Raw genomic sequence first — 27468 nt, forward strand, 5'->3', positions numbered from 1 at the left:
CCCCTGACGGTAGAAACTTCCTTACGCATTGGTTGTCACTTAGCTATAACAGTCAATGGTCATGGTATAATGTGTGCGGGTTAGTGATGAACGAGTCGACCAGAACGGGTCAAAGTCATCCGTAAGCGAAGGCAGGTCTATGCCTAAATCCAACGAGTTCCCGAACTCGTTGCACCCACGGGTCGATTCATATAGCATGGAACTCCACTCCGGGTCGATCCGTAAAAAGAAGTCGCCTTTTACAGCATCGCTAGTGCATATAAGCAGAATGCGTGAGTGGCAGATGGTGCTTACCGCAACCGATGCGGCAGCGGCATCGCATGATCAGGATTGCGATTAGATTGAGCCACATTTACAATAGGGAGCGAGCGTAAAGTTGCGGTTGTTAATAAAGGTAAAATAAGAAATATCGTTTGTTGTCAGTCTTTGTAAGGACATAACAGTATGTAAGTAAATAAGCAAATAGGGTGCTCTAATGAACTGCCATTTTCGGATTCTAACACTCCAAAAGCTTTTAATGATGAATGACCGCCAAACTTTTCGGCCGTATTCAATTTCATACCCTTAAATGTGCGATGATTTGTACATCAAAGCAGTTTAAAAGTTTTACTTTTAAATACTTCCAACAATATTCTAAACAAGTTGAAGTTCACTAGTTGAACGTCAATTTCTTTCAGCAAGTGATTCGATGAAGAAAATGATCGCTCAAGTGTAAGAAAAAAAGGGTTTTTAGCTTATTTAACCAACCAAATGTCATGAAATTTGTAGATTTTTTTTTCTTCTTTACGATGTTGCCCATACTTACTACACCAACAGGTAGGAGTAACACAAACCATCGTTGCCACCGTTCGTTGCCCCTTTTGGCACTAGTTCAGAATTATCACATAAAACATCCCTTTCAATTTCCCATTTTGCCTACCCGGCCGTGGCCTCCACCGAGCAGTTGCGCAAAAAAAAAACCTCAAATCGAAGCTGAAAATAATTTCCTTCATCGGTAATAAAATAGAAAGTATGTGTCGCCTGTTGCAAATAGAGCGCCCCGATCGAACCATCGGCAGCTCCCGCAACGCCGACCACAACATTACGAACATTTATTACAGCCAATGCGCATATCCGGTGGCGGCAAACAGCGGAAGCGAACCAGTTCCACTTTGCTTACTGCCACGGGTAGTTCCGGGGTAAACCGGGAAACCGTGACCAAACCAACCCGAAGCTGCAACCGAATGTGGCAATAGCATTTTATTTTCCCCATTTTCTAATAAAACATGCCATCCGGTACCACAATGCTGATGCTGTTGCCGATGCTGCCACGGCGGGTATTATTGTGCATGATGCACCATGTTTGTTTACCGCTTCTGTAATGTAATTTGAGGTGGAAAAATCGGAACCATACCGGAACGGCTGCACATAATATTGCATAAAAAAGCACAGATCCGTTTTTTGGGGGATCAAATATCACAAACAATAGTATGAAGTTTTAAATATGTTTATTTATTTTTTACAATTGCAGTATGTAAGATATGCTATCGATAATCATTTTTTCTTGGTGCTAATCTTATATGTGGATCAGCACCTTTTAAAACATCTTAAAAGAGAAAGACAGTGGCAGATCAAATTCCTTGGAGGGCCTAAACACAATGATAGTTGGAGGCCGGACCCACATCGAATCTGCTGAATGGGTCTGAGCGTCTGACTTTATACGAGACTCCTTTAGAGGCTAAGGTAATCCTCAAACTTATATGCACGTTTTAAAATGCTTACGCACCCCGCGGGCGAGGTAATCATTGGTCGCCTAAACTTGGCTTGAAGGCGTACGTTTTGAGAGGTCATTCTCGACATTGCACTCCCGCATAAGATGACGTTTTGAATATCGTTGAGAGTTTGTGTAATTTTGCAATTCGAAGTATCAGTAATTTGCGACTAATTGGCATGATGACCTTGCATCAAACATAAGCCCATAAGACAAAGGGAGGGCAAAGTTAAACCACACAATCTTGGCAATGAGTTCATGATCGCTTCCGCTTGATACAGTCATCGTTAGCTAACGTTGTCCCGCGTCCCAATATCAACAATTATACTTGGTAATTAACTGGGTAGTTTTATGTCACTTCAAGCTTCAGTAGTCAGGACATGATAAACCGTCAAAATGGTGGTCAAAATGGTCAAAAAATAACGGGGAAAATGGAAATGGATAAAATTATGTGTAAATTAGGCAGGCGCAAATCATGCTTATCTAGAATATATTTCCCTCTTACTGGCCCAGCAACAAACTCTTAGCTCATGCCTGCCATTTCTGGCTTAACAGACTTAATGATTCCACTTAGTTGGATAGTCAGCCCCCACCCCACTACGGGGGTGACGGTCCGAGTGAGATTTGATCCAGGACCTCGGTTAGTTAACACCCCCGTTCGTATGCATGTCTCAATTATGATCGAAACCACGAACACTGTTTCATGCTAACACTCGCCTCGTTTTGTAAAACGATCTGGTAGATCCACCCAGCACCCCAGCAAGAAAGGTGAGGACCATCCCTCGTCGTCCTAGAATTGAACTTCTCTTCTTTTTTCTTGGTCTACTCCTATCGAGCACGCCTTAAAGACATGCCCCGGTGTCCAATTCGTTTCCAAGCAAATTCGGTCCATGACTGCACTCCACCACCTTCGGCTGCATCTAAATCGCCCTCAGATCTAACTCCACTTGATCCAGCCAATGAGCTCGCTGTGCTCCTCTCGGCTGTGTGCCTCATGCCGGGTCGTTTGTGAGCACCTACCAGGACGGGGAATGAGTCCGGCATCCTCATCACCAGCATATCCTTCCGGCTTGCGCACCCATCAGGATGTACGACTCGCCAAACAGCTGAGCTAGCTCGTGCTTCATCCTCCTTCTCAACACATCCTGCTCGCAAACACCACCAAAGATAGTCCGTAGTACTAGTTGCTCAAAAATGGCGAGTGCACTGGAGTCCGCCGCCAGCATAGTACAGGAGGCACTCGTGTCCTTAGAGGACTACCGGCCGTAACAGTGTGCGATATATGGCGCATTTCGTGCGTTGTAGGAGTCTTCTGGATCTCAGGAGTCTGTGGAGCTCGTAGTAGGCACGATTCTCCTGTTGTCCGAAGTTACGATCGTGCCAAGGTAGCAGAACTTCTCTACTACCTCAAGATCGTCACCGTCAACCAATAGTCTTCTTCCGAGTCGTGCTCTATCCCGGTCAGAGCCTCCGGCAATCAGGTACTTTGTCTTGGTCGCTTTGATCCTCCAATCCAATCCTATCGGCCTCACGTTTTAGTCGGGTGTACGTCTCGCTCTGCGCGCTTCGAAATCGCTTGGTTTCTGTTCATTGCTTTAGTCTTGGGGGTGGCTTGCAAGGCCTCTCTCCCAACCTCATGTGTCGTCGAAGCCGCCCCTAACATGGAGAACAGACGCTAGCTATCCTCCTCCGCTCAATTTAGCCATATCTTCGTTCCATGGGGTTGGCGCTCCCTGTATACCCGAGCTCAGATATTTGGAGAGACATGTTACCGTTCTGTACGCCGAGGACGTATTGAGTCGAAGTGAAGTGTGGAGAGCCTTTGTTGATTGACCTCCTTGACTTTTATCGATAAAAACTGTCGATCTTTGTTGTTGTTATATTTGTTATATTTGATTTTTTACTTTCTCTCGAACATTTTAGTAAGTCGTCCTGCCTTACAACTCCCTTACCATGGGTGAGCAGGGCATCGTACCGCATTACTACATAAACTCTCCATGCTGATACTTCTTGACCTGCGTCGTCCTCCAGTCTCCATCCAATGAAGTACTCACTCAGCATTATTGAACAGGTAATTACAGAACCATGTTTAGCCAAATCTTTTACATAAATTATTAACCATAACATGAACATCGAAGCACAAAACCATCCTTCCCATCTCCATATAAAACGATGCGCATCGTCATATCTACAGTTTCAGTCGCATTCATCACACCTGCCCAACAAAATGGTTCCGTCCAGCATTCATCCAGGTCCGGCAGTATTCCAACCAAGGCCCGTTCGAGTTTCCCAACTACCAAACTACCGAAACCGCTCGCGCAATAGGTCAAACTTTGGCCGAGCGGTCGGCACGGTACAGCTCGCCTGGCAAGCCGTTCGTGATACGTTTTACGATTTCGCGTCCATGTCCAAAATTCACGGCATGTACTACCTGCAACGGCAGACTACGCGAGGGTTCGTGCGACTGCTGTGGGTTTGCATCATAGTGGCGTTCTTCGTGTTCGGCACGGTGCTGATCTATCTGCTGTGGCAAAAGTTTGTCGACTCGCCGACTCGCATGACGATCGCGTCGGAGATGAAGATCGTGCAGGTTCCCTTTCCCGGCATAACGCTGTGCCATCCGCAGAGCGTTGTGGACTATAAAGCGGAACGGTTCGTCGAAAGGATGTAAGTGTAAACCTTTAAGTGATGAGATTGAAGATCTGGATAATGTTGTACACACGGCCTCTTTATCTCAGCAAACTTCCACTGGGCGCCACGAAAGCTTCGGTGCTCAAATCGTTACCATCGCTAGGCTACTTTACCGAGCACCAGTGGACCTTCCCGAGACCGCAGAATTTGAGGATGATCGACCAGGTGCTGCAGCTTAACAACTACACCATCGAACGGGCCATCGACGAGCTGGGTATGATATGCGAGGACTTCATACTGGTGTGCTACTGGGCGGGCAAAAAGTTTCCCTGCTTTGCCAAGCACGCATTTCTTGGGTGGATTGGTTCCACCAGCCATTACGGTGCCTGTTGCTCGTTCAACTATCACCCAAGCGTGCGGGGCAGCAAGGAACCGTTCGTGGTCAACACGTACGGTATGCACGGTGGGCTGAGCGTCATCGGCACGGGATACCCGCAGGCATCGGACGGCAAATCGGGAGCACTCTACTCGGAAGGATTTATGGTGAGTAACGGATTCGGAGCCCTTTAATTCAGTTTCGACTCTAATCTAATCATCGGCCTACCGCAAGCTAGCTCATGATACATCATCCACACGATTTCGCCGTCGAAGCTTCTCCGCTGACGCTGCTCCGGTTGCGTAAGGAAACGTTCGTTAACGTGCTGCCGACGGATTCGCGCTGCTCGGAGCAGGTGCTAGCACTGCCCCAAAGCCAGCGGGATTGCATCGTGGGCAGTGACTTTAATCCGCCAATCGCAAACTATCGGCAGCCGGCCTGCACGCTGGAATGCTTGCGGAACGAGGTGCACCGGAAATGTGGCTGCCATCCGTTCCATCTGCCGCAACAACCGAACCAACTGGGCCAACGGATTAGGAACTGTACCGTGTACGATTCGATGTGTTTTGTGGAAAATTATTGTAAGTGGCGCATCGATGCATCATCGGTCTTGGTCACCCTACCTCCTCTTGATTACGTTGCCGTTTCAGACATGTTCAAGCGGTTAAAGTGCAACTGTTTGCCGTCCTGCAGTGATGTCACGTACAAAACCACATCGATCGTGTCCGACTTTTCTGCCTACAATCATTCCATCAATCCATTCTAGTAAGTACCACACCGATGATCGTCACTTTAATGTCACCTTTAATGTGCGCCCTCTCGATTATTGCTGCACCTACAGCAAGGAAACGAATCTGACCGACTTTGAGTTTATCTTCCACATCTTCATGAGCAATCAGGTGGTGGCGGCCAACAGGCGCATTGTCGTTGTGTCGTGGATCTCGCTACTGTGTAAGTATCTGCAAAGCGAATAGAGCGTTCGATCTATAATCCATTGATGCAAGAAATTCCCAGACTTGTACCATCCACGGATCCAACACGACTCCGGGTCGATTCCGGAAAGACTCTTACGTACCCATCACTTATACTGATCGTCGAACATTCTGTCGTCCTCCTGCAGCGAACCTCGGTGGAGCTTTCAGTTTGTGTCTCGGCATAAGTGTGCTCTCGCTGTTCGAAGTACTATTTTTCGCCGTTTTTCGCCTACGGAAAATGTACCACAAGCTAAAGCACCGTCAGGAGCAGCAGATCAAGCTGGTGGCACCGTTCGCGCGATTGCAAAAGTTTTAATACGATGTGAAAGAGCGGAGGGTGAAAAAAACGTTGACCTATTTCGAATGGCAATTAAAATAAAATTACTTCAGACACTACATGCGCTTTCTCGTATGTTTTTGGTTTCGTCCTTTGGTAAAGGGTCTACAACATTTCTCTATTTTTTTTTTTCGTTCCACAGTTTTCTAAACAATTCCCAAATAACTTATAGTAATTTGAAAAGAATAGAATTGAAGAACACTATTAATATTTATTTCATTAGGCAGAAAATTCGTCGTAATAAAATAAATATGAACGAATTTTAAGGAGGAATCGGAACGAACAAAATTTTTAAAAAATCTTAGCAAAAAAAGGGTTGAAACACCTCTGCTAGTTTCAAAAATAATTTTAAGCCCATCAAAAAACAAAATTACCACAAAACAAAATTATCCGCGAAAGCCGTCAAAAAACAATGGGACCGAACCAAAATCATTTGGGGCACCGTTAAGAAACCATGGGACAACGTAAAAAAAACTTCGGAAACTTCCCTATAACTGAACTACAAAATCCAAGAAGCTACGTAGAGCTCAGTTGGAAGTATTTTCGACGATGATAGACTAGTCATGTCTTTGTCTCAGACATTAACTGCTAATTTTGTTTAGCAATATCCATCTTGTCCAGTAGATTAACTCGAAACTCTATCCCAGATATTGTTGGTATCATCACGAGCCTTTTTGACGCTTTTCCGAAATCCAAGAATCCTACGCGGCCCTTTTGGCAGATACAGCCGAAGGACGGCGGCCGCAATAAAAGGTCCCTATCTTTTAGCTCTTCACGATGCGGCAAATCTTGGAGAAGATGGCGGAGCAGCAGCTCCACTCCTACCATCTCTTCATTGATCTTAAAGCCGCATATGACAGCATAGCCAGGATACATCTATAAGACGCAATGAGCTCTTTTGGAATCCCGGCCAAGCCTACCAGGCTTGTAAGAATGACAATGGCCAACATCGCATGCCAGGTGAAGGTGGATGGGAAACTCTCAGGGCCCTTTGCTGCCACCAAGGGCCTACGCTAGGGAGATGGGCTTGCCTGTCTCCTTTTCAATCTGTCGCTAGAAACTTCGAGGACTATCAACAACATAACAACACTATAACAACATTGATGTTGAGTTACGCGCAAGGGTGCTGGCCGCCAATCGGTTTTACTACAGCCTGAGGAAACTTTCCCACTCTAAACACCTGTCGTGACGGACCAAGCTGGGACTGTACAGAACATTTATAGTCCCAGTACTCACATACGCCTCTGAGACATGGACTCTGTCCAAAACTGACGAAGCCCTCTTAGCCGCGTTCGACAGATGCATCCAGAAGATGCTCAGAAATATTTTTGGCCCCGTATGTGTGGAAGGACAATGGAGGAGCCGCTACAATGACGAGCTCTACGAGCTGTACGATGATCTCACCATCGTGCAGCGAATTAGACTCGCCAGGCTCCGGTGGGCTGGTCACGTCATGAGAATGACACCGGACGACCCAGCCCGTAAAATCCTTTTCGGCCGCCCACACGGACAGAGGAGGCGTGGTAGGCCCAAATTGAGATGGAGTGATGGCGTTGATGCATCCGCCAGAACGGCCGGTATAACGGATTGGCAGACGACGGCGCTAAACCGTGAGCGGTATCGAGGATTGTTGCAGCAGGCCAAAACCGCAAAGCGCCTGATAAGTAAGTCAGTAGGTATCTTTTAGCTCTTACTGAACTTAGACGTTTAATTAATCCTTCCCCATTGGTACAGAATAGATGTTCATCCAGAAATAACGCACGATCTCTGCTGGAGTCAGTTGAAAGTATTGTCGATTAACCGCGATCTGAGCAATCATACATTACTCCACTGTGCAGAATGTAATGACCGATGGGAGTATTCGGACTTGATTTGACTCCTTTTCGTTTGACTCTTTATTATCGTCTGACTCGAACCGTTATTGGTGACCAATCTCGTGTAGCACTTATACACTTCACAGAACACAGAAGAAACCCTACAGATCCACTCACAAACAGCAAGTACGGGTACTATGCTCTACGGAACGATGCCCCCTTCCTAGATGAAGGATCGACGGGTACACTGTTGGATTCCGTAGTTACGAAATGTTTCGGGGCCGTAGAACATCAGGCGTGAGGATGATAAATCAATGAGACTTTCGCTGAAAACAGTATCGGACTTTCGCAGCATCGGACCATATGCTGCCTAAGCCGAAGACGGAAGTAGATGAAATTTTTAAGATGTATGATTATCGGTCTGTATAACATGTAACTGTTTGCTGCTTTAGTTACTCCCTTTCCGCAACCGGGGAGAACCGATAGCCGTAAGGTCCAAACTCGGATAGACCGTTTACGACTTTGACGGACATAGTAAACGTACATCGAATTCAATCTTTGGATAACACACTACTGCATAATATATGATGAAGCAACAATACCAGAAGAACTTCGAAGTAATAAACACCACCACACCACTGATCGTGTTCGTTTGTAGCGTAATAGTGAGTGAGACACGTCGAATGCTTCTCCGTCTCAGACCAACATGGGTATTGAAAACAATACCAATAGATCAAATTACTAGACGTTAAAGTCTCTTTGTCCCCTGTTAGTCGCTTCTCGTCTGTTTCCAGTAGTTGAAAGATTTTGTAACGCTCCCAGCGATTCTTAACGATTGCTAGTTTGCGTGTGTGTCACTGACAAAAAAAAATAGAATCAGAAAAGTTCATCGTCGAGTAGGTGCATCGCTAGAACAACTAGAATGGTCATCGTGTGAAGAATTTTTAAAACCAACTTTTCTGATGATCGATACGTTAAAGGCCGAGATGTTAGAGCATGAGTTCGAAATCAATGTTTCCATATGTACTGCAGCAATTTTTGTATTAATATTTTATTACCTTTTATTGCCAGTGCTGCTTCTACAAAGTTTCGTGGAAATTCTCGATTCCCCATCAACACCGAATTGGGTATTAGGTATCGTATTTAGATAGATACAATATGAGGTATATCATTTAACATTTTCCCTCTCTCCATATTCACTTTGCCAATCGAAACAAAAAAAAACCGCTTTCAGGGATGTGTGTGTTGTACTTGTTTTATTTATTTTGTGAATAATTGGTTTGTAAAGTGTGCCGTGTTGGGCACGGCATCACTTCAAATAGCACTCGATATGAAATGATTTAATCCTACACTGAAAGATCGTTTCCGGCGACGGCAGGGTAATCTGTGCAAATGATTCAAAAAAAATCCGGACCAATAATCTTTACTGCGGACAACAGAACTTGTACGTTCGTTCAAAAATCTGAATTTCAGCTAACACATCAGTAGAACACATCCAATCTGAATGGTGGTCTGCAGTGGTTTTGCAAAGGCTGCTTCAGCTGCTTTATTATCTCAATCTTTTGGTTCACTTTCGACATCCCAAATTGCAAGGGCTATTTTTTTAAAGGTAGTTTTTTGCATGCTTCGTCTCGCATTCACTAACGCTAATGAAGTACACCAATTAAGGATTGTTTAGTTTTTGGTTTCCTACAGTTAAAAAACGAAGGGTCGAATTTAAATAAATATTTGAAACTCAAGATACTCAAGATACGTTACGTTCTCACTACCATCTTTCGGTCCGGCTTGTTTTTGTGGTTCACAAACAACACAGCAGCCTCTTATCCAATCTTATCGTATCGTCGCAATATTGCGGCGTAAACCGCTCACTGGTTATCGTAACATGTTGTTATGTGCACGATTGAGGGGACTTTAGGAACAAATGGCAGATGCACAGCACACGAGCGCACACATAAACACACACACACTCACGCAGAAAGTATTGTGCGAAGCTTTTCCATCCCTTTTCCACATACAGGCGCAGGCAGTTGGGTTGAGGATCGAAACTTATCTGCGGAAAACATAACCCCGTTCGTTCGTTCTTTATTTATTTGTCGCGTGGTCTTTAGTCTTTACGACCTTACGCAAAATGTCCACAGTCTATAGATGCAATAAATAAACAGTGATGGTGTGTTTTGGGATCTGATCTGTACGCTGTTACTGAAAGGAAGGTAGAGGAGAGAAAAAAAAAACACTCAATTAACCACACGATCAGCGATGCACCTAGCGATTAGGTACGCGGTCATCCGAAGGCGCCTGTCTCGGTCGTTATCAGCCGATTGACTGGCTCATTAACTCTTCACAATTACAAACTAAGTTGCTGCCTAGTTGTTGGTCAGGGTCAAGGTCATACACGATAAGGCAACTCGTGGCGGTGCCCTTGATACTCACATAATACTTTCTAGAGCCAGGCTGGCGGCGGCAGCGGTTAGCCACTCCGATGACGTGCGGCTCTGATCTTCAGTTTCTTCGTCGTAGCGTCGCAGTCCCCAAAAATAGATCACACGGCAGCGGCAAACATCGTGCGGGCGGTTGTTGTTTACTTTGTTTAGTACGACCGAATCGCCGGCGGCACGGTAGCGCACTCCTCGCTGAGCGTCTCGTCAATCACTGGACGGTAACCGATGGTGACGTTACCGGTGGCCGGATCGATCCACGTCAACGTGTGCTTGCGCCAGTGCTCTTCCATCGGTTTCTTCTGCTGTCCTTCGAGCGGTTTGCTAAAGTCCTATTGCGGCAAAAATAGAGAGAAATTGGGAAGAAAAAAAGTCATAAGTGGGTGCGTATGCGCATGGGAAAGCACAACAAAGGCAGCGATTGTGTACAGCGATGGTGAAATTCAAACGCTCCGTCGACACGTGACGCGTTGGTATGCCGAATGTTAAACGCAAAACAAACAAGCCCACGGACGGTGTCTGCTGTACGGAATGTGAATTTTGTCAAAATGAAACAGTTTAACTACACCTTATCACCATTCGATGGACAACAACTCAATCAACGCAACGTATCATTATTACTTACATATTCGTCCGAACGTGTTTTGTAATCTTCGCGGGCATGGGCTCCGCGCGATTCTTTGCGATTTTCCGCCGCCACGATCGTCATGTTGGCGTTCAGCAGCAAATTCTGCAGCTCCAACGTTTCCACCAGATCCGAGTTCCACACCAGCGAACGATCCGACACTTTCACGTCGTTGATGGTCTTGTAGATGTCACTCATCTTGCGCACACCTTCCTGCAGCGTTTTCTCCTCGCGGAAAACGGCCGCGTGCGTTTGCATCGTTTTCTGCATGTTCAAACGCAGTGTGGACGTCGGCACCTGCCCATCCGCATTACGCACCCAGTCCAGGTTGGCAACCGATGCTTCGCCTGCGTTTGGCTTCAGGTCCTGCACCTTCTCGCCCGGGCGATTCTCTTGGGCAATCGTTTTGGCGCATGCACGACCGAACACAACCAGATCCAGCAGCGAGTTAGCACCGAGCCGATTGGCACCGTGCACCGACGAGCAGGCGGCCTCGCCGCAAGCGTACAATCCGGGCACTACACGATCCGTACCGTTCTCCGAGGTCAGCACCTGGCCCTTGTAGTTCGTCGGCACGCCACCCATGTTGTAGTGCACGGTCGGCAGTACGGGAATGGGTTCGCGCGTCACATCTACACCGGCGAAAATCATCGCCGTCTCCGAAATGCCTGGCAGACGCTGGGCCAGCTGCTCTGGGGGCAGATGGTGCAGCTGCAGGTAAACGTGATCCTTCTCCGGGCCACATCCGCGCCCTTCACGAATTTCAATCGTCATCGAGCGCGACACGACGTCACGCGATGCCAAATCCTTCGCGACCGGTGCATAACGCTCCATGAATCGCTCGCCCTGTGAGTTGATTAGATAACCACCCTCTCCGCGGCATCCCTCCGTAATCAGGCAACCGGCTCCGTAGATGCCGGTCGGGTGGAACTGCACAAACTCCAAATCTTCCGATGGCAAACCGGCGCGTGCCACCATTGCCGTACCGTCTCCGGTACAGGTGTGTGCCGAGGTGCAGGAGAAGTACGCACGACCGTATCCACCGGTGGCCAGCACCGTGTTCTTTGCGCGGAAGCGATGGATGCTACCATCCTCCAGGTTCATCGCAATCACACCAACACACTCGCCATTCTGCATCAACAAATCCATGGCAAAATATTCGATGAAATAGTTACAGTCGTAGCTCAACGACTGGCCGTACAGCGTGTGCAGCAGCGAGTGGCCGGTACGATCCGCCACGCAACAGCAACGATGCGCCTGGCCACCCTTGCCGTACTTCAAACTCTGGCCACCAAACGCACGCTGGTAGATTTTGCCATCGGGCGTACGCGAGAACGGCATTCCGTAGTTCTCCAGCTCGATGACAGCCTTCGGAGCCTCGCGGGTCATGTAGTGGATGGCATCCTGGTCGCCCAACCAATCGGAACCCTTCACCGTATCGTACATGTGCCACTTCCAGTCGTCCTCCTCCATGTTACCCAGTGCGGCATTGATGCCTCCCTGTGCGGCCACGGTATGCGAGCGCGTGGGGAACAGCTTTGTGATGACGGCCGTCTTAAAGCCTTCCGCTACCAGGCCAAACGCAGCACGGAGACCCGCTCCGCCAGCACCAACCACCACCGCATCGTAAGTATGGTCAACGACGGGATATTCTCGCGAAATGGCATCTGGGTTCGATTTGGCATTATTCTGTCCAACGGTGAAATGCAAGTTCCTCTGCGACGTACCAGCAGTCAGGCCTCGAACCTACGATATTGCGAGACGAGCAAACAGAAATCTTCATCATTATCAAAACAGATCACGGATAAAGATAATAAACACACATACACGCACATAACCTACAAACAACAGAGCTAACGGAATGATCTGGATCGATTGAGTAGGCTTTGCCTTTCTCTTTCCGGTCGTTCTGGGTGTTGCGACATTATTTCATTCTACGTTTTTGACAAAGGTTAGTTGACAAAAAAAAACAGTGCTCAAATCCAGTGCAAAGCGTGATAATTATTTATCTAAACTTGTTACATAACGCCACGAGCCGCCCGTCGTGTACGGTAACAACCGTTATTCCCACTTGCGGAATTTGCACAACGTTGTGTAATCTCGCCCGCTACAAATTCATCTGGAAAGGGCTGTGAAAATTGCCCCGCTTTTCGCGTGACACTCGTGGGGAGCAAATTGCAAATTGCAGCCCTTTTCACACACATCGATTAGCAAACGCATGCACTTACCGCGGAAAGCGCGTTCTTGGCTAGCACCGTTGGAAGTCGTATCATTCCGCTCATCTCGCACCAACTCACAGATGATTGAAAAGTAAATTCACACCACTCGCGAAGGGAAAACTGCTAAATTTATCTTCCCACTCCAACGCACGGCTTCGTGTGCGATTTTGACACCGCGCGAGGAAACGAATCGGAAAACAGAGTTGATAATGTCAGACAGTGGTAGCGTTCGTTGGTGCTTTCAACTGACAGATAAGAATGGAAATGCAATTTTATTATCAAAATTCGACGAATTATTAAAATATCTCTCGTTTGTTTTGGTAAAATAAATGTTTCTGCAAATAAATCCCCTTGTGGCGGGTTCTCGAAGTTACAAAGGCACGATAATTTACAACTTTTGTTTTAAATTCGTGTAATTATGACCTAACAAGCATTTGACGACTCCAAGCGTTTTCTCACGCTGTCACAGAGCATCCAAGCGTTTCGCCGTCAAAACGCTCGACCCGGTTTGTTTTGTTTACTTTTTCGGATGTTTTCTTCCGCACCCTCTTTTTGCTCGCAGCGCTCAGCGTTTAGCCCAAAACCCCGCATAAAATGATTCGTTTGCACGGTGATGTCCACCGGAATGATCAAAATGTGCTTCAGCGCAGAATAATACCATCATCTGCCGCAGATTCTGCGTTGAAAACATCAGCACGGATGGTGTTCATCTCGGTGTTCTTCTTCCAATCTGGGATCAGATTGTGTCTATCGAACTAAGACGACGACGCGCAGATGTGTCCGATCATTCCGTTGTTCGTCGCGTAGTAGATCGGAGGTACTTCACTGCTGCACTGCACTTTTCATAGTAGTAGTTCGCTGATAGGTACCCAGCACGGTACATCGCGTCGCAAAGTGTTCATTATTGTCGGTGCATTTTCAGCAACATTGTTTAAAAGCAAGTTGGCGCAATGGCAAACGAACCGAAAGTGAATCTGGATACGTTATTCGAACTGGACCCGTACCTCAAATCGCATGAGCAGGAGATTCGGCGCAGGTAAGTCTTAGCTCGTTTCTTTCCGTCCAGCATTATGCTCCCGCATCCGTGCCGGTAATACGACACCACCCGGTATCGGGAAAGTGTGTACAGAGTGAGTGGAAGTCGCTCATTCACCACACCGTCGGTAACTTAATGCCGTGCGCCGTCGTTGGTCTTTTAGCTCGAATCCATCGCATTACGATAGAGACAAATTACGTTGAAGAAAAACCGGCCATTTCCTTCCTTAGCTGACCGTTTAAATGAATGTCACATGAAGGTCAATGTCGTTCGATGCGCTTAGAATGAGCCGCGTACGACGTGGTGCCATCGCCTATGCGGGTTTGATCTTAGCATGCGTGCATTCCTGACGATAAGCACAGCATGGTTCGAAGAAGTTCAACTGACGGTCATCTCCTATCAGCTGGTGGGAAGATTACCAAGCCGGATGCACAAGAAAGCAAATCAAGCAATATCGCGTATTATTTTGATGGAGTGTTACGAATATTATTGGAAGGAGAAATGTTGTATAAGGCCTAAAAAATATTATTTTGTTCCTCTTTCGTAGAAACACTGAATTTCGGGGATGGATCAAACGACTGAACGAGCTGGAAGGTGGACTGAACGAATTCACCCAAGGATACAAGTACTACGGTTTGCACATCGCCCAAGACAATAGTGTAGTCGCCCGCGAATGGGCTCCCGGTGCCAAGGAAGTGTTTCTAACAGGAGATTTCAGTAAGTAAAGTAATACAGTTCCTTCCTTTTTTAGCATCCACTACCGAACATCCTTTCCGTTAGCATGCTTTACTACTAATGACCTCTAACCTGATCATCGGATCGTTGATGATCGTGTTTTTGTCCTTTACAAGGCGCCTGCACCTAATCGGCGGAACATCGGGTAAACATGACCCCCATACTATCACCGCGATTGAGCGAAATCATATCACTTTGTCACTAGAGAGTCGCGCCGGTTAAGTAATCTAAACATTAAATAATTATTATTGCACGCAGCCCTTATCAGTCTTGTGAAGAGACAAAAGAACTTGGGGGATCCGCTTTTCCAAAGCAATGACCTTCATTCGAACTTGCGTGAAAATGACTGTTTTCTCTTTCCGTTCCGGTATAAGTGTGTGTGAATCGTAACGTATTTATTTTCTTTCTTTCGTTTTACCATTCTGTTTAGATAACTGGCAATGGTTGGCAACACCGTACGAGAAACTGCCCTTTGGAAAGTGGGAACTCAAGATCCCTCCCAACCCGGACGGTTCCTGCGCAATCAAACACCTGTCCGAGATAAAGGTGATCATACGCAAGCAGGACGGTGCGCTGATCGATCGTCTGTCACCGTGGGCAAAGTACGTCGTGCCGCCACCGAAAGAGTTGGGTGTCAACTTTCAGCAACGCGTCTGGCATCCACCGGCACACGAAAAGTACATGTTCCGGCACCGGAAACCAACCCGTCCCCGGGCACTGCGTATCTACGAGTGTCATGTAGGGATCGCAACGGAAGAGTACGGTGTGGGAACGTATCGCAACTTTGCCGACAACATAATCCCGCGCATTGCGAAGCTCGGCTACAACACGATCCAGGTGATGGCCATTATGGAGCATGCGTACTATGCCAGCTTCGGGTACCAGATTACGAGTTTCTTTGCCGCCTCCAGCCGGTACGGGACGCCGGACGAGTTGAAGTACATGGTGGATAAGGCGCACGAGCACGGCATATTTGTGCTGCTCGACGTGGTACACTCGCACGCTAGCAAGAACACGCAGGATGGGCTGAATCAGTTCGATGGGACGGATGCTTGCTACTTCCACGATGGAGCACGCGGACAGCATACGCTTTGGGACAGTCGTCTTTTCAATTACTCAGAGTAAGTGACTGTAGCTGCTGCTACCTTACAGTTGTACCGTAGCTATTTCTCTCCAATTAGTGAGGTGACAGCTCTGAAGAACCGGGGGGAGACTGGGAACTTCTATATGCTGGGTGATTTTAATCATCCTGCTCAAGTAATGCAACCGATTGATTCTCACATTGCTACGACTTATATTAGCAGTGCCGTACGGTTACATTCCATCATTTCTACCGATTAAATCGAATTTTATGAGCCACTATGCTAGAGCAATGAAGACCCTTCCTATTCTGGGTTTCATCAGGTTGCTATCCTAAACTCAATTCTATCTTTTCTCGTGCGGTTGTTAACTTTGTTAACCTAGTTTGTTTCATCTTTCCAATGGCCTGGTCACTTCTGCACTCCATCATTGCATTCTCAGGTTTTCGTAATTTCCATCACATCATCTTCATCCGCCTAGCGATGAATTTTCTCACCAATTTTTGCTGGATGTACGATCCTTCGTACAGCAGGACCATTCCGATGGCTCCTGGAGTCGGTTGGAGCCGCTTTTCCCATCACTACTATGGAGCGCCTTGGATATACCGGGATGAAGCAGCTCAGCATTCTACATCTTCTTAGGTTTTATTCATTAGGCCATTGTATGTCATTCTGCAAAGGAATGTTGTTTTAGTGGGTTGCTTCTTTGGCCCACATATGCTCGAGACCTAGTTTCCTCTGTCTGTATGTTGCTTTACGACATCGTTCCCGTCTTGCTTTCAGCTTTTGATATGTTGAAGGATGTTGTGATTGGTATACCCAATTCTAAGACACTAGTAGCTTTTCGGCTATCGTTCAAGTCTCAGTTCGCAGAAATCCCAATAGTAACAATAATTTGGTGTCGTCTTGCTTGCAGGTACGAGGTGCTTCGGTTCCTGCTCTCGAATCTACGCTGGTGGCGCGATGAGTACAACTTCGACGGGTATCGCTTCGACGGCGTTACCTCGATGCTGTACCATTCGCGCGGCATTGACGAAGGCTTTTCGGGGGATTACAACGAGTACTTTGGGCTGAACGTCGACACGGAAGCGCTCATCTATCTGGCGATCGCCAACTACTTCCTGCACGAGATGGACCCGAACGTGATTACGATCGCGGAGGACGTCAGCGGTATGCCAACGCTCTGTCGCCCCACGGAGGAGGGCGGCGTTGGGTTCGACTACCGTCTCGGCATGGCCATCCCGGACAAGTGGATTCAGGTGTTGAAGACGAAGAGCGACGAAGATTGGAACATTGGAAACATTGTGCACACGCTGACGAATCGCCGCTGGAAGGAAAACACCGTGGCGTACGCCGAATCGCACGATCAAGCGCTGGTGGGCGACAAAACGATCGCTTTCTGGCTGATGGACAAGGAGATGTACACGCACATGTCCACCCTGTCCGATCCCAGCCTCATCATCGACCGTGGCCTGGCGCTGCACAAGATGATCCGCCTGATCACGCACGGGCTGGGCGGGGAGGCTTACCTCAACTTTATGGGCAACGAGTTCGGGCATCCGGAGTGGTTAGATTTCCCGCGCATCGGTAACAACGAATCGTACCACTATGCACGCCGCCAGTGGCATTTGGTGGATGATCAGATGCTCAAGTATCGCTTCCTGAACGAGTTTGATCGTGCGATGCACCACACCGAGGAGCAGTACCACTGGCTCGATTGTCTGCCGGCGTACGTGAGCTGGAAGCACGAGGACGATAAGGTGATCGCGTTCGAGCGCAACAATCTGCTGTTTTTGTTCAACTTTCACAGCACCAAAAGCTTCACCGACTATCGCATCGGAGTCGAGCTGGCGGGTAAGTATCGCGTTGTGCTAAGCTCGGACGATGCCGAGTTCGGCGGCTTCAATCGCATCGATAAGAACGTCGAGCATCACACATTCCCGGAGGGTTGGGCCGGCCGTCGCAACTACATGCAGCTTTATTTGCCCTGCCGAACTGCCTGCATCCTGGCGCCACAGTAAAATAGAGGGGACATTTTTCACGCACCAAGGCACTGGGAGGAGGAGTGGGGTTATTTGGGGCAGGCGGCGGTTCGCGTTGAATGCGTGCTAGAGTTATATCGATCGTTACAACGTTACAGTGGTATGTAATAGTCTAGAAATAGAATCAGAAAGCAGCAATAAACTAAACAAGCAGCAAGCACTTACTCGACACTGCCTTGCGGGTACTATTCATACAGCAGGACACTTTGGAGGTCAGCACAAAATGGAGTGATATTTGGGCGTTTTTTTTTAAGGAAAACTATAAGCTTACTTTGCCATTTTCCGGCCACAAGAAGGAATTGGTTTGGCCCTGCCGAGAGCAACTTCTCCATGACGGCGACTTTTCCGTCTTGTGGAGTTGTGACTCCGGTACTTTTTTACGGGATCTTTGGCCCTATTGCTAGTCCATTATGTTTCATCATACGCGGGAGCTTCAACGGAAATTCTGACAGCACTCTATCCGCGGTTTGTGCTGTCTTTACCTCACGTTTCGCCGCCACTGGACGCGATTCCGCCTTCTATCCTGAAACGAAGTGGTGCCACCATTGCGCCAATCCTGATCTCGTTTCGTCCCGGGTATCTATCCCCGCTAGCTGCAGTGTCTCGTGGTTAGTTTCAGTGCTGCTGCCTCGACTAAATCATCACTACTCCACACGGGTTCGTCCCCAAGCCGCTCAACCACCACAATCTTGGTTTGGAATTTGTCAGCCTATGCCACAGGACCATCGACTCAGGCTCCCAGGTGGACGTGGTCTATACGGACATCAAAGCTGTCTTTGATAGTGTCCCGCGCTCCTTGCTGCTCGCCAAGCTCCAGGCACCCGTCCAGATGTTCATATCTCCCCGGCCGATCATACTGTGTGAAGGTGGGACCCCACACGTCGCGTTGCATTCTCGCTTGTTCAGAGGTGCCTCAAGCGACCAACCCCGGATGCTCCCCGGCGGGAGCCACCTACCGTCTCCTGAGAAAGCCCTTTATGCCCTCTAGTGCACGACTATATATCAACCGGTTCTAAGGATTGTCCGCAAAAGCTGTGTTAGAGACTTGAGAGTGCTTCTCAATGAGAAGTTGAGCTTCCACGAACAGCTGGAACACGTCGTCACCAAAGTCATATCGCTCGCGACTTCACGGACCCGGTCTCCATCAAGATGCTCTTCTGCTCCTTGCTGGATAGTGTTAGGTAGTGAGCTTGAGAGCTACCGGGAGGCCTTGCCTCAATAAAATGAGGGCTCTGCATTCTCCAACCTCTGCGCTCTCGTCGACCTCGCGAGGTAGCTCTTCGCACTCTTCGACCTCTTCGCCCTCAGTGAGTGCGGAGTTACCGGGAGGCCTCACCTCTCACATATTAGAACTACCTGACCCAACACTAGTGCTGGATTTTGTATGGTATCCTTCTGTTGCTCGGTCCCGCTAGTCCGCTTGGCCACCCGGTACACGTTGCGCTTTTGGAGGGTTCACCAAGTTGACTCCGACGCTCGCTGTGCGCTTTTAAGCACTGAGTCGCTGTACCACCGTAATTGCAACGCCCCGAGCCATATGGACTGCTGGATCGACTCTCCAACGCTACTCGCTGAGCACAACATTTACGTCCCGTTTGGGTCGCTTCGCCCGAGGACGTTGCTCGACGTAGAGGATCGCCGAATCCGTTTCGGCGCCTATGATCGCTTTCTTCTCTTCGCCCCGCATTGGACATTGCGACGCAGTGTGTCTCATGAACTTAAGATACATTTGGCGATGCAGTAGACACTCTCAAGATATTTGCTTAACGGGCTAGAGCGAACGCCACAGTAGGGTATTGGTGTTTCAAGGTGTTTTCCCATTTTATTTCGGTATCTACGAAAATCTCATAACAAGAGGGTCTATCATTGATCGAAAGCAGCTTATCTGTTAAAGCGCTGTTTAAGTATGTTGTGTTTTTGTTTTGTTTGTTTGATTCGTAAAGCGTAGTTTTGTTTTTTTGCTCTCTGCTATTGATCATCTGTTGCGAAACAAAAACAAAAAAGCTATATCCACTCCTCTCGACTCCAAATCGACCGCCCTAGACAGCCTTCGAGAGAATCAACAAATCAGGCAGCAGCGCGTACAGCACACAACTAAATGCTTACCAATGGAGTTTGGACATTAATAGGAGAAAACCGAAGCAATAGAAACACGCATAAATAGTCCATCTCTCTTCTGGTGGTGACACTCGGTTCTCGTTATTAAATAACTTCAAGCATTTGCTTCTGAAGCTTATAAGGCCCTAGCATTGGTTTACGAACCGATTGGAACCGAACTTTTTTTTTTTTTTTTGTTCGCTAATACTTCTTCCGTGTTTGCTTAAGTGACCTTACTCTCTACTAGGGTCCGCCCCTATACACGATACGAACACACACACACACACACACTCGATACGAACTCGCTCTTATCTCTAAAACCAAATCTGCTACAATCATCAATGCTATCAAATGATACTGGTGTGCTGTGTTTTTCATTTGTTTCTTAATGCTTGTTTCTTTTGTACATTTACATACAAAGTCGTCAGAATTATAAACATAACCTACATAGTTACATCGATTTTTGAAACCCAATCAACCAACCAACCGATAGGTGCTTAACGTAAAGAAATGCTGGTAGGAAATGGTCAGGACAGACTGATCCTGCCAGCCAGTTGGTGGAAGGAAAACTGGAAAACTATACATCAATACCCAGAGTCGTGGAAGTAAAAACAAAACAAGGATCAACCCTTTCGAACCACTCACTCGCTGTTGTTTACTGTGCACTCTCATTGGAACGTAATTTGACTAATGCAGCGAGCCACCAAACACGACGGCATGCGAAACGCGGCACGTCAAGCAGCAGTGGCAAATTCTATTTCTAACCTCCGTTTTTCTTTAGCGAAAGATTGATAAACTGTAGTTGTAGCTTCCTTCTTCTAGTTTAAATTAGTGGGAAATTTTAATTAAACTATATCATCCACCGGGAAAGAACGAGTAAGTGTTGTGCTTCTAGGAGGTGGTGGTGGTGTCCGAGAGCTGTGCTTTCTAACCTCTCACCCGATGTCGCGACGGTTTATGAAAAATTTATTCGGAATCTGTTGCTTGTAAGCTTCTACTTCATAAAACGGTGTGTGGTATTGACACGGGGACTGTGGCCAGGCGTTGAAACAGGCATAAGTTGTTTGCTGGTTGTGTGCTTAAGTCACCGCTGGCATGACTGTATTTGTGTGTGTGTGTGGTTGAAAGAGAGAGAGAGAGAGAGAGAGTATCTTACAAAGCAGACGCTTATTAACCCGCACTGGCGAGAACTTTTTCCGACACATGTTCCAAAATTCGGAACGCATCGTCAATGTCCTTCTCCGACAGCAGCCGATTGACCGTCAATCGAATGCTCGGCCTTGGGCAGTGTTTCTCCATGTGCTCCAGATATTCGGCTGCAACAACGGCCAGACCATTGTCTATGCACTGCAGTTAGGGGGGGAAGGCAAATTTAGTAGAATTGTAATTGAAAAGCATTTTGCTTCCCTACCACATACCTCGGTAGAAATCTCGTCCAGCAGCATCTTTTCGTGTGCCCAACATTCATGCTTGTGCTTCAGATACAGATGCTTGACGGGCGACAAAGGATCGCCTCTCGCTTGGAAATGTTTCAGGTGAGAAAGTTTGCTGGTGTAGAACAAAACAAACGAGCAAATTAGTATCCCATTTCTGGTATAGACACTTGGTACGGCGGTAACACTTACTCCGAAACCGTTCGACAGCGTTCCCGAAGCTCGACGAATATTCGCGGACTGCTTTCGAACCGGTCCAGCGCACTGATGGCGGCCTGGGTGAGCAGCGGCGGTAGTGAGGCAGAGAAGCAGTAGCCCAACCCCGACAGCCGCTGGTGCTCGACAATGAACGAGGAACCGGCACAGAATCCACCGATCGTTGCGGCGGACCATTCCAGACCGGCCGACACCAAATCGACCTCCGTTTTCTGAAATCACAGCGACGGAACGGCATTAATAGGAGAGATTTTTTTTAAACAAAAACACTACCCGAACGGACGCCTTACATCCACATTGCAGTGCTCGATCAGCCCCCGGCCACAGTCACCCAGCACACCGAACGACAGGCTTTCGTCCAGGAACAGGCGCAGCTTGTAACGTGCCCGTAGCTCCACCAGCCGGGGCAGCGGGCAAACCTCACCCGTGTTCATGTAAATCGATTCGGCCACCAGAAACCGGCGCGTCTTCTTAGCCTTTGCCGGGTTGCGCTTATCGTCCGCCTGTTGCTTCTGCAGCAACCGCTCCAAATCGTCCATATCGTTGTGCTTGTAGTAGAAAATCTTGCTGCGCGATGCGTCCAACCCTTTTTGGATGGCAAAATTTACACATTCATCACTGCGAAAGCAAAGACAAAAGCCGATCAATAGGAAGGCGTCGCGTCGTTGAAGAATCCGGATGAAAATGTAGCAAAAACGTATAATTACACAAAGATCAAATCTCCTCGCTTGGAGTAGGCCGGAATGGCGCTGGCTATCGTGGAAAAGGCGTACGAATACACGACGGCTTCCTCCACCTGCATAAACTTGGCCAACCGTTCTTCCAGCTCCAGATGCACATCCACCGTGCCGTAAAATCCGCGCGGACCGCACGAGCCGACACCATACTTTCGTAAGCTCTTTATCGCTGCCTGCTTAATGTCTTCGTCCTCCGCAAGCCCGAGATAATTGTGGGTAGCCATGTTAATGCATTCCTTGCCGTTTACATTCACCATGCGGCCAACAGGCCCGTGCACGACTTTCGTTTTCAGTGCCGGATGGTCCGGCGGCACTTCTGCCACCAGCGGTTCCGGTGTCCATCGTGCAAGAATGTCTTCCTCGGACACGGGCAGCTTCTTGGTGGTGGTACGTTTGTAGAACACTATCCATATCAAACCCAGCGCTAACAAGGCCTCCAATGTCAACTCGAACGGAGAGGACTGCAATAGGGGAAAGAGATGGAAATAGACAGTGGCGTGGTGTACAGATCGCTAGATTTAATTAAATATTATTACCTTCTGAAGAATGTCATAAATTTCATTGATTATGTACGGCGTGCTGACCATTTTGTGCGTGCGTTCCACCGACCAGCCCACGATCGAATATGCTGACCCGTGATTGACTGTGAGACCTCTGGCGGTTCCCTCAATGGTTAAATTTTCACGACGACACAGTGCTTTTCGTTACCCGAAGATAGTGCGTCTCGCTGCAGATAGGGCGGGAGCTTGCAGTTGCCTGGAGTGAAAAGTGCAACGGAATGCATTAAAAGATTATCTTGCGAAACAAAAAGAGAAAACACAACACCGACTCGGAAGCGAGTGCCCACTGACTATGTCAATTAGCGTCTGTTAGCCGTGGCAATGACGACAATCGTGCCCCGAAAGCTATGTAAATTTGCTTTGGGCTGATTGTTAGTGTCATGAGGTTTATTTTTAACAGGAGGTAGTATACTATGCCTAGCGTTTTGGGCTCCAAAAAAGGGTTGGACTGTGCAGTACATTTTTCTCACCGATTTTTATTCTGCATTATCAAAAAGCCCTATATACGATCGCAGAAAAATCGGTCGGTGATTGAGCAAAAAATATCGCTTTTTTCTAAATCCAACGCGTTGGGGCCTCTATTGTGCCCTCTGATTAGCAATTTGCTGTCGAGATGATACGACGACACTGCGCTTGGTATAGCGCCTGACGCTAAGCCAAACATTTTAATGTTTCCAGCCAAAAAATGGTATTTGTCGGACGCTATATTGAATTCGCGATCTTGGCCTGTCGATCGCCTACCAACCCACCAATATCCTGGCATTTCCATTAAGACAGGTATAAAGGCTGGGTTGTCTAGTGCCATTCTCATGACATGACTAGCCCTCTGGAGTTCTATTAGTTTTTCCCATATACATTAGAACGAACGTGGCTAATCGACCTGTTGGAGTACTGGAAATATAAATGTTCTATACAATCCCAACTAAACAAGCTCCACTAGGCTTTAGTATTGACCGGCTGGCAGCCAGCACTCCAGACACCAGAGTAGTATACATCCTCCATCGAACATTTGAACTGATCTTGATGTTTCCTAGCACCAAAGCAGGCACAGCCTACTACGAAAGGCTTCGTTCGTGTTCGAATGCACACAGGAATGGTAGCGGCGATAGGATCTTAATCGTATTGGCTGATAAATGTTGACTAAATTCGAATTACTGCTGCTTCGTCATACTACTACTTCTACCTCTACTTCTTCTTCTTCTTCTATCCAATGATGTAATATACCGATGCACAACCGAAATCCCCCACTGTCGTGGCACGATGTGCAACAAACTTCTTCCAAACTGAATCATTGAGTAACGACACATCATGGCAAGGCGATTCCTACTTATCGCGCGGATAAGAAAATGCGATACGTTATCAAGAAAGAAAAATAAACCAAATCTTTATAGCATCACACCAAAATGAGCTTCAAAAAAATGGTTGCTCTAAAGAAACCTGGGACATCGACAGCAATACTGTTCAAGTTAATATCCAACACAAAATTCAACCCAAATGATGTTGTTTTCTGTACCGGTATGTTACATCGCGTGAGCTCATGTTTATCGATAAACGACCTCACTGCCTGTGAAACATGCAAAGGCACACAGGGAAGGTGGGTCAGGTACAGCGAATACGCGTGTGACATCCATGTTCGAGCGCCTTCTACTTTGCATTTAACCCACCGAGTTTACAGGCAGACAGTAGATAGGGCGATTCATTAACTAATACTGCCCCCTTTTCCGTTCGCATTGGAAGGAAATTTGCATTGGTATCATATGCACAACTTCCCATTTCAATCGATAACAAAATAAGTAAAGTCGATTTTAAAGATGTCTACCACGCAAGGCTGTTTTCCAGTTAACCCCTTCCTATTTGTATTGGTTCACAAAAAAATGTTGGATATAGGGGGCGATATGTTTGTCCCCATATAACACCTACGGCAACCTGGTGCATGTGTTAAATGGACAACAGCTTCGACAAATCCATGTCACATCGGAAAACGTTTAACGTTGTTACAGAATGTTGAGAGCGATGTGGTAATTGGTGGTCATAAAAAATGTACAGCCCTAGATTACCCGTACCCCCCCGTATCCCGTTCGCCTTATAAGGCAATTTTTAGTTCAAGGCACAATAAATGACTCGCAGAACCGACGCAATAAATGTTACTGGCGTAAATGGAGTTTCCTCTGCAAATCAAACTATGTGCAAATTGACTAAACTCTCAAAACTATAAAGCATGAGTCTACATCTTTAAAACACTAAGCGCATTTGACAAAAAAAAAAAAACAGCCAATCTAAGCAATCTGTTTCTTTATGTTGTTATGCTATTTTGAACCGTAAATTTCTTTAAACAAAGGAAGCCATTTTATTTAACTATAGCAAAATTCTTCTAAGCCTAGATTAAGGCCAGTTGCTAGGCGTATTCCATACCGGGGACCGTTGCAGTTTGAATTAAAGCTACGATCACGTTACTCAGTTAAATAGGCGTTAAGATTGTATCTGCTTCAATTGTGTACTATGCAAATGCCGTAAATTGTAGAATTAATGTTGAGACACTATTTTTAGACGGCCAGCGAGCTCAAAGTTTGCTTTAATGATAATTAAAGTAAATCCAATTTGTTTGATTTGTTGTGTGAGTCATCTTATCAACAAACATTGTGTGCAAAAAAAATGTACATAATACGGAAATGATTAACTGCAAATGATTGCACTTGCACTTCCCTCCACTGAAACTCACGCTCACGTGTCCCGCTTCTTTTTTTTGTAGTTAGTATTCGTTGCACGAATTTCATGATCGTAATGGATCTACGCCGTCCTAGTTAACGGGGGTTTTTAAAAAGGAAAAAGGAGGTGAAAGCTTGCCAATGGTACCCAGGCAACCAGTTGGTAGTACGCACGTTGCCTACTGAGTAGTTTACATTACGAAAATCAACCTAACGCAGCTTAAGTAAGCAACGATTCGTCTCTCTGGGCAATGTAAACAATTTTCTTCCGGTCATAATCTTTCATGCAGAGCTTCGTTTGCATATTTTACCATAAATCATCCTGGGTGTAACGTATTTCACAATGTTGGAAATACATATTTTGTTTCATTTTAATTCATATTCCGGTCGTGCCACAGCAAAGATTTTGGTAGATTTGATCCCAAAACCGTACAACAGCTCACTCTACCCTTGCTCCGTCGTTTATCTTTGCGGTCAGTTTGTACTACACAGAGGCTTGGCCTATGGAGCTTTCTAGACGGAGTGTTGTAACCTTCATATTCGGGCATCGTGCCGGCCTGAAGCGGAGACAGGTGTATTCATAAAATACTATTCCCATTTACACTAGTGCCAATGTGACTCATTTCCACCAATCGCGGCTCATGCAGATAAGCACGTGAAGCTCACATACGCCCTTCCACACATGCGACGCGAGCGCAATCCAACACCTGGAACATGTACGGCTTCTTCTCTTTCAATGAGCAAAGTTTTAGGCGCGCCGTATTAACAACCATGCTTTTGCCCCTAATGCCTTCTAAAATGTTTGGTAAAACATGATTTTCTCCTCCTCGTTTTGCAGTTTTCCGTTTATGGTGCTGGTAGCACTTTATCGGCCTCATATGCAGGCGCACTTCGATCATCCGATCCATGGCATGATTCACCGAAAAATCATCCGAATATACTGATAACACAACACAGCAGCAATACCACCACGCGCCGCACACGTTCCGATTCGCTCCGTTTCGCTCGCACACGTTTACCGGTTTACCCAGATTTCACTGCCCAATACTGTGGAATAGCACCAGCATACCAATCATCCGGTGCCGATTGGAGCTTCAGTGGTTCGTTCAAGAATAAATCACCGACTAATGAAACAAATGGGGTTCTAAATATCACCCTGCTACACACCTCGACGGAACCTTGGCTGTGCTCACGCACCGCACCACCACAATAAACTGTACTGCAGTATTATATCCACTAGGCCGACCCGACCACCGAAAAAAAAAGTTACGAGAACTCGGTTTCTGCCAATTATCGGGCGCTGGTTTGGCACACAGTAAGGCTGATAACTGGCATGTACCAAGGGTTCCCGTTTCTGTGCACAATTTCCGACACGGACACCTTTTTTTACGCCAGCATTTGTGGAAAATATTCACGACTTTTCCTACCACGGCTCCGCGCCCGAAGAAATTGCAAAGCGGTGTCACATCACCGAACTTCAGCTCCCGATGCATACCCGAGGAACACGTTTGACAGTTGACACTTGACCGGCGTTGTGCTGCCGTGCCAGTTAGAAGTTTCTTAGGCGGTTATTAAAGCAAAGTGAGTTGAGAGGAGGTGTCGGAATAGCGATTTCTCGGTCGGACATCTTGAAAAAAAATTTGACGTTTACTTGACTGAAATGTAAA

General features: G+C 47.0%; 4 protein-coding genes across 10 annotated transcripts; 2 read left to right on the plus strand and 2 right to left on the minus strand.

Annotated features, from left to right (window-relative positions):
• The first annotated feature begins 3686 nt into the window (after positions 1 to 3686).
• Positions 3687 to 6317, plus strand: LOC118504230 (sodium channel protein Nach-like). The gene is made up of 7 exons (XM_036038447.1): positions 3687 to 3821; positions 3945 to 4417; positions 4489 to 4924; positions 4996 to 5338; positions 5408 to 5522; positions 5599 to 5708; positions 5878 to 6317. The coding sequence occupies exons 1-7, from the start codon at positions 3792 to 3794 to the stop codon at positions 6045 to 6047; spliced, it is 1677 nt and encodes a 558-aa protein (XP_035894340.1). The 5' UTR covers positions 3687 to 3791; the 3' UTR covers positions 6048 to 6317.
• A 2589-nt stretch (positions 6318 to 8906) lies between these two features.
• LOC118507364 (succinate dehydrogenase [ubiquinone] flavoprotein subunit, mitochondrial-like) lies at positions 8907 to 13361 on the minus strand. 2 transcript variants are annotated; one of them, XM_036045780.1, is made up of 4 exons: positions 13171 to 13361; positions 10943 to 12688; positions 10313 to 10649; positions 8907 to 10075 (listed from the first exon to the last, which is right to left on the minus strand). In XM_036045780.1, the coding sequence occupies exons 1-3, from the start codon at positions 13222 to 13224 to the stop codon at positions 10470 to 10472; spliced, it is 1980 nt and encodes a 659-aa protein (XP_035901673.1). In that variant the 5' UTR covers positions 13225 to 13361; the 3' UTR covers positions 8907 to 10075; positions 10313 to 10469. The 2 variants fall into 2 exon arrangements, with proteins under 2 accessions (XP_035901673.1, XP_035901672.1); XM_036045779.1 differs by having other exon boundaries at positions 8907 to 10081.
• Positions 13362 to 13701: 340 nt separating this feature from the next.
• On the plus strand, positions 13702 to 18222 carry LOC118507362 (1,4-alpha-glucan-branching enzyme). Of its 2 annotated transcripts, XM_036045778.1 has the most exons (5): positions 13702 to 13978; positions 14084 to 14197; positions 14745 to 14914; positions 15363 to 16053; positions 16928 to 18222. In XM_036045778.1, the coding sequence occupies exons 2-5, from the start codon at positions 14112 to 14114 to the stop codon at positions 18030 to 18032; spliced, it is 2052 nt and encodes a 683-aa protein (XP_035901671.1). In that variant the 5' UTR covers positions 13702 to 13978; positions 14084 to 14111; the 3' UTR covers positions 18033 to 18222. The 2 variants fall into 2 exon arrangements, with proteins under 2 accessions (XP_035901671.1, XP_035901670.1); XM_036045777.1 differs by having other exon boundaries at positions 13702 to 14197.
• A 1627-nt stretch (positions 18223 to 19849) lies between these two features.
• LOC118507365 (serine palmitoyltransferase 1) lies at positions 19850 to 27298 on the minus strand. Of its 5 annotated transcripts, none has more exons than XM_036045783.1 (7): positions 27182 to 27298; positions 23073 to 23292; positions 22507 to 22997; positions 22090 to 22417; positions 21776 to 22011; positions 21569 to 21698; positions 19850 to 21497 (listed from the first exon to the last, which is right to left on the minus strand). In XM_036045783.1, the coding sequence occupies exons 2-7, from the start codon at positions 23121 to 23123 to the stop codon at positions 21321 to 21323; spliced, it is 1413 nt and encodes a 470-aa protein (XP_035901676.1). In that variant the 5' UTR covers positions 23124 to 23292; positions 27182 to 27298; the 3' UTR covers positions 19850 to 21320. The 5 variants fall into 5 exon arrangements, with proteins under 5 accessions (XP_035901676.1, XP_035901674.1, XP_035901678.1 ...); XM_036045781.1 differs by having other exon boundaries at positions 26969 to 27269; XM_036045785.1 differs by having other exon boundaries at positions 27229 to 27249.
• Positions 27299 to 27468: the final 170 nt, after the last annotated feature.

Source organism: Anopheles stephensi, chromosome 2 (assembly GCF_013141755.1).
Source record: "Anopheles stephensi strain Indian chromosome 2, UCI_ANSTEP_V1.0, whole genome shotgun sequence".
Lineage (NCBI taxonomy): Eukaryota > Metazoa > Arthropoda > Insecta > Diptera > Culicidae > Anopheles > Anopheles stephensi.

Excerpts from the sequence above, each read along its gene's own strand:
- LOC118504230 (XM_036038447.1), top strand. The coding sequence starts at position 3,792 with ATGAAGTACTCACTCAGCATTATTGAACAG. Across the intron at positions 5,523-5,598 it reads CATTCCATCAATCCATTCTA|CAAGGAAACGAATCTGACCG; the intron begins GTAAGTACCACA and ends CTGCACCTACAG. Across the intron at positions 5,709-5,877 it reads GTCGTGGATCTCGCTACTGT|CGAACCTCGGTGGAGCTTTC; the intron begins GTAAGTATCTGC and ends GTCCTCCTGCAG.
- LOC118507364 (XM_036045780.1), bottom strand. The coding sequence starts at position 13,224 with ATGAGCGGAATGATACGACTTCCAACGGTGCTAGCCAAGAACGCGCTT. Across the intron at positions 12,689-13,170 it reads CCAAGAACGCGCTTTCCGCG|GTTCGAGGCCTGACTGCTGG; the intron begins GTAAGTGCATGC and ends GCAATATCGTAG. Across the intron at positions 10,650-10,942 it reads AAACACGTTCGGACGAATAT|GACTTTAGCAAACCGCTCGA; the intron begins GTAAGTAATAAT and ends TTGCCGCAATAG.
- LOC118507362 (XM_036045777.1), top strand. The coding sequence starts at position 14,112 with ATGGCAAACGAACCGAAAGTGAATCTGGATACGTTATTCGAACTGGAC. Across the intron at positions 14,915-15,362 it reads GTTTCTAACAGGAGATTTCA|ATAACTGGCAATGGTTGGCA; the intron begins GTAAGTAAAGTA and ends CATTCTGTTTAG. Across the intron at positions 16,054-16,927 it reads CGTCTTTTCAATTACTCAGA|GTACGAGGTGCTTCGGTTCC; the intron begins GTAAGTGACTGT and ends TCTTGCTTGCAG.
- LOC118507365 (XM_036045783.1), bottom strand. The coding sequence starts at position 23,123 with ATGGTCAGCACGCCGTACATAATCAATGAAATTTATGACATTCTTCAG. Across the intron at positions 22,418-22,506 it reads CGAGGAGATTTGATCTTTGT|TGATGAATGTGTAAATTTTG; the intron begins GTAATTATACGT and ends TTGCTTTCGCAG. Across the intron at positions 21,699-21,775 it reads CGCTGTCGAACGGTTTCGGA|CAAACTTTCTCACCTGAAAC; the intron begins GTAAGTGTTACC and ends GTTCTACACCAG.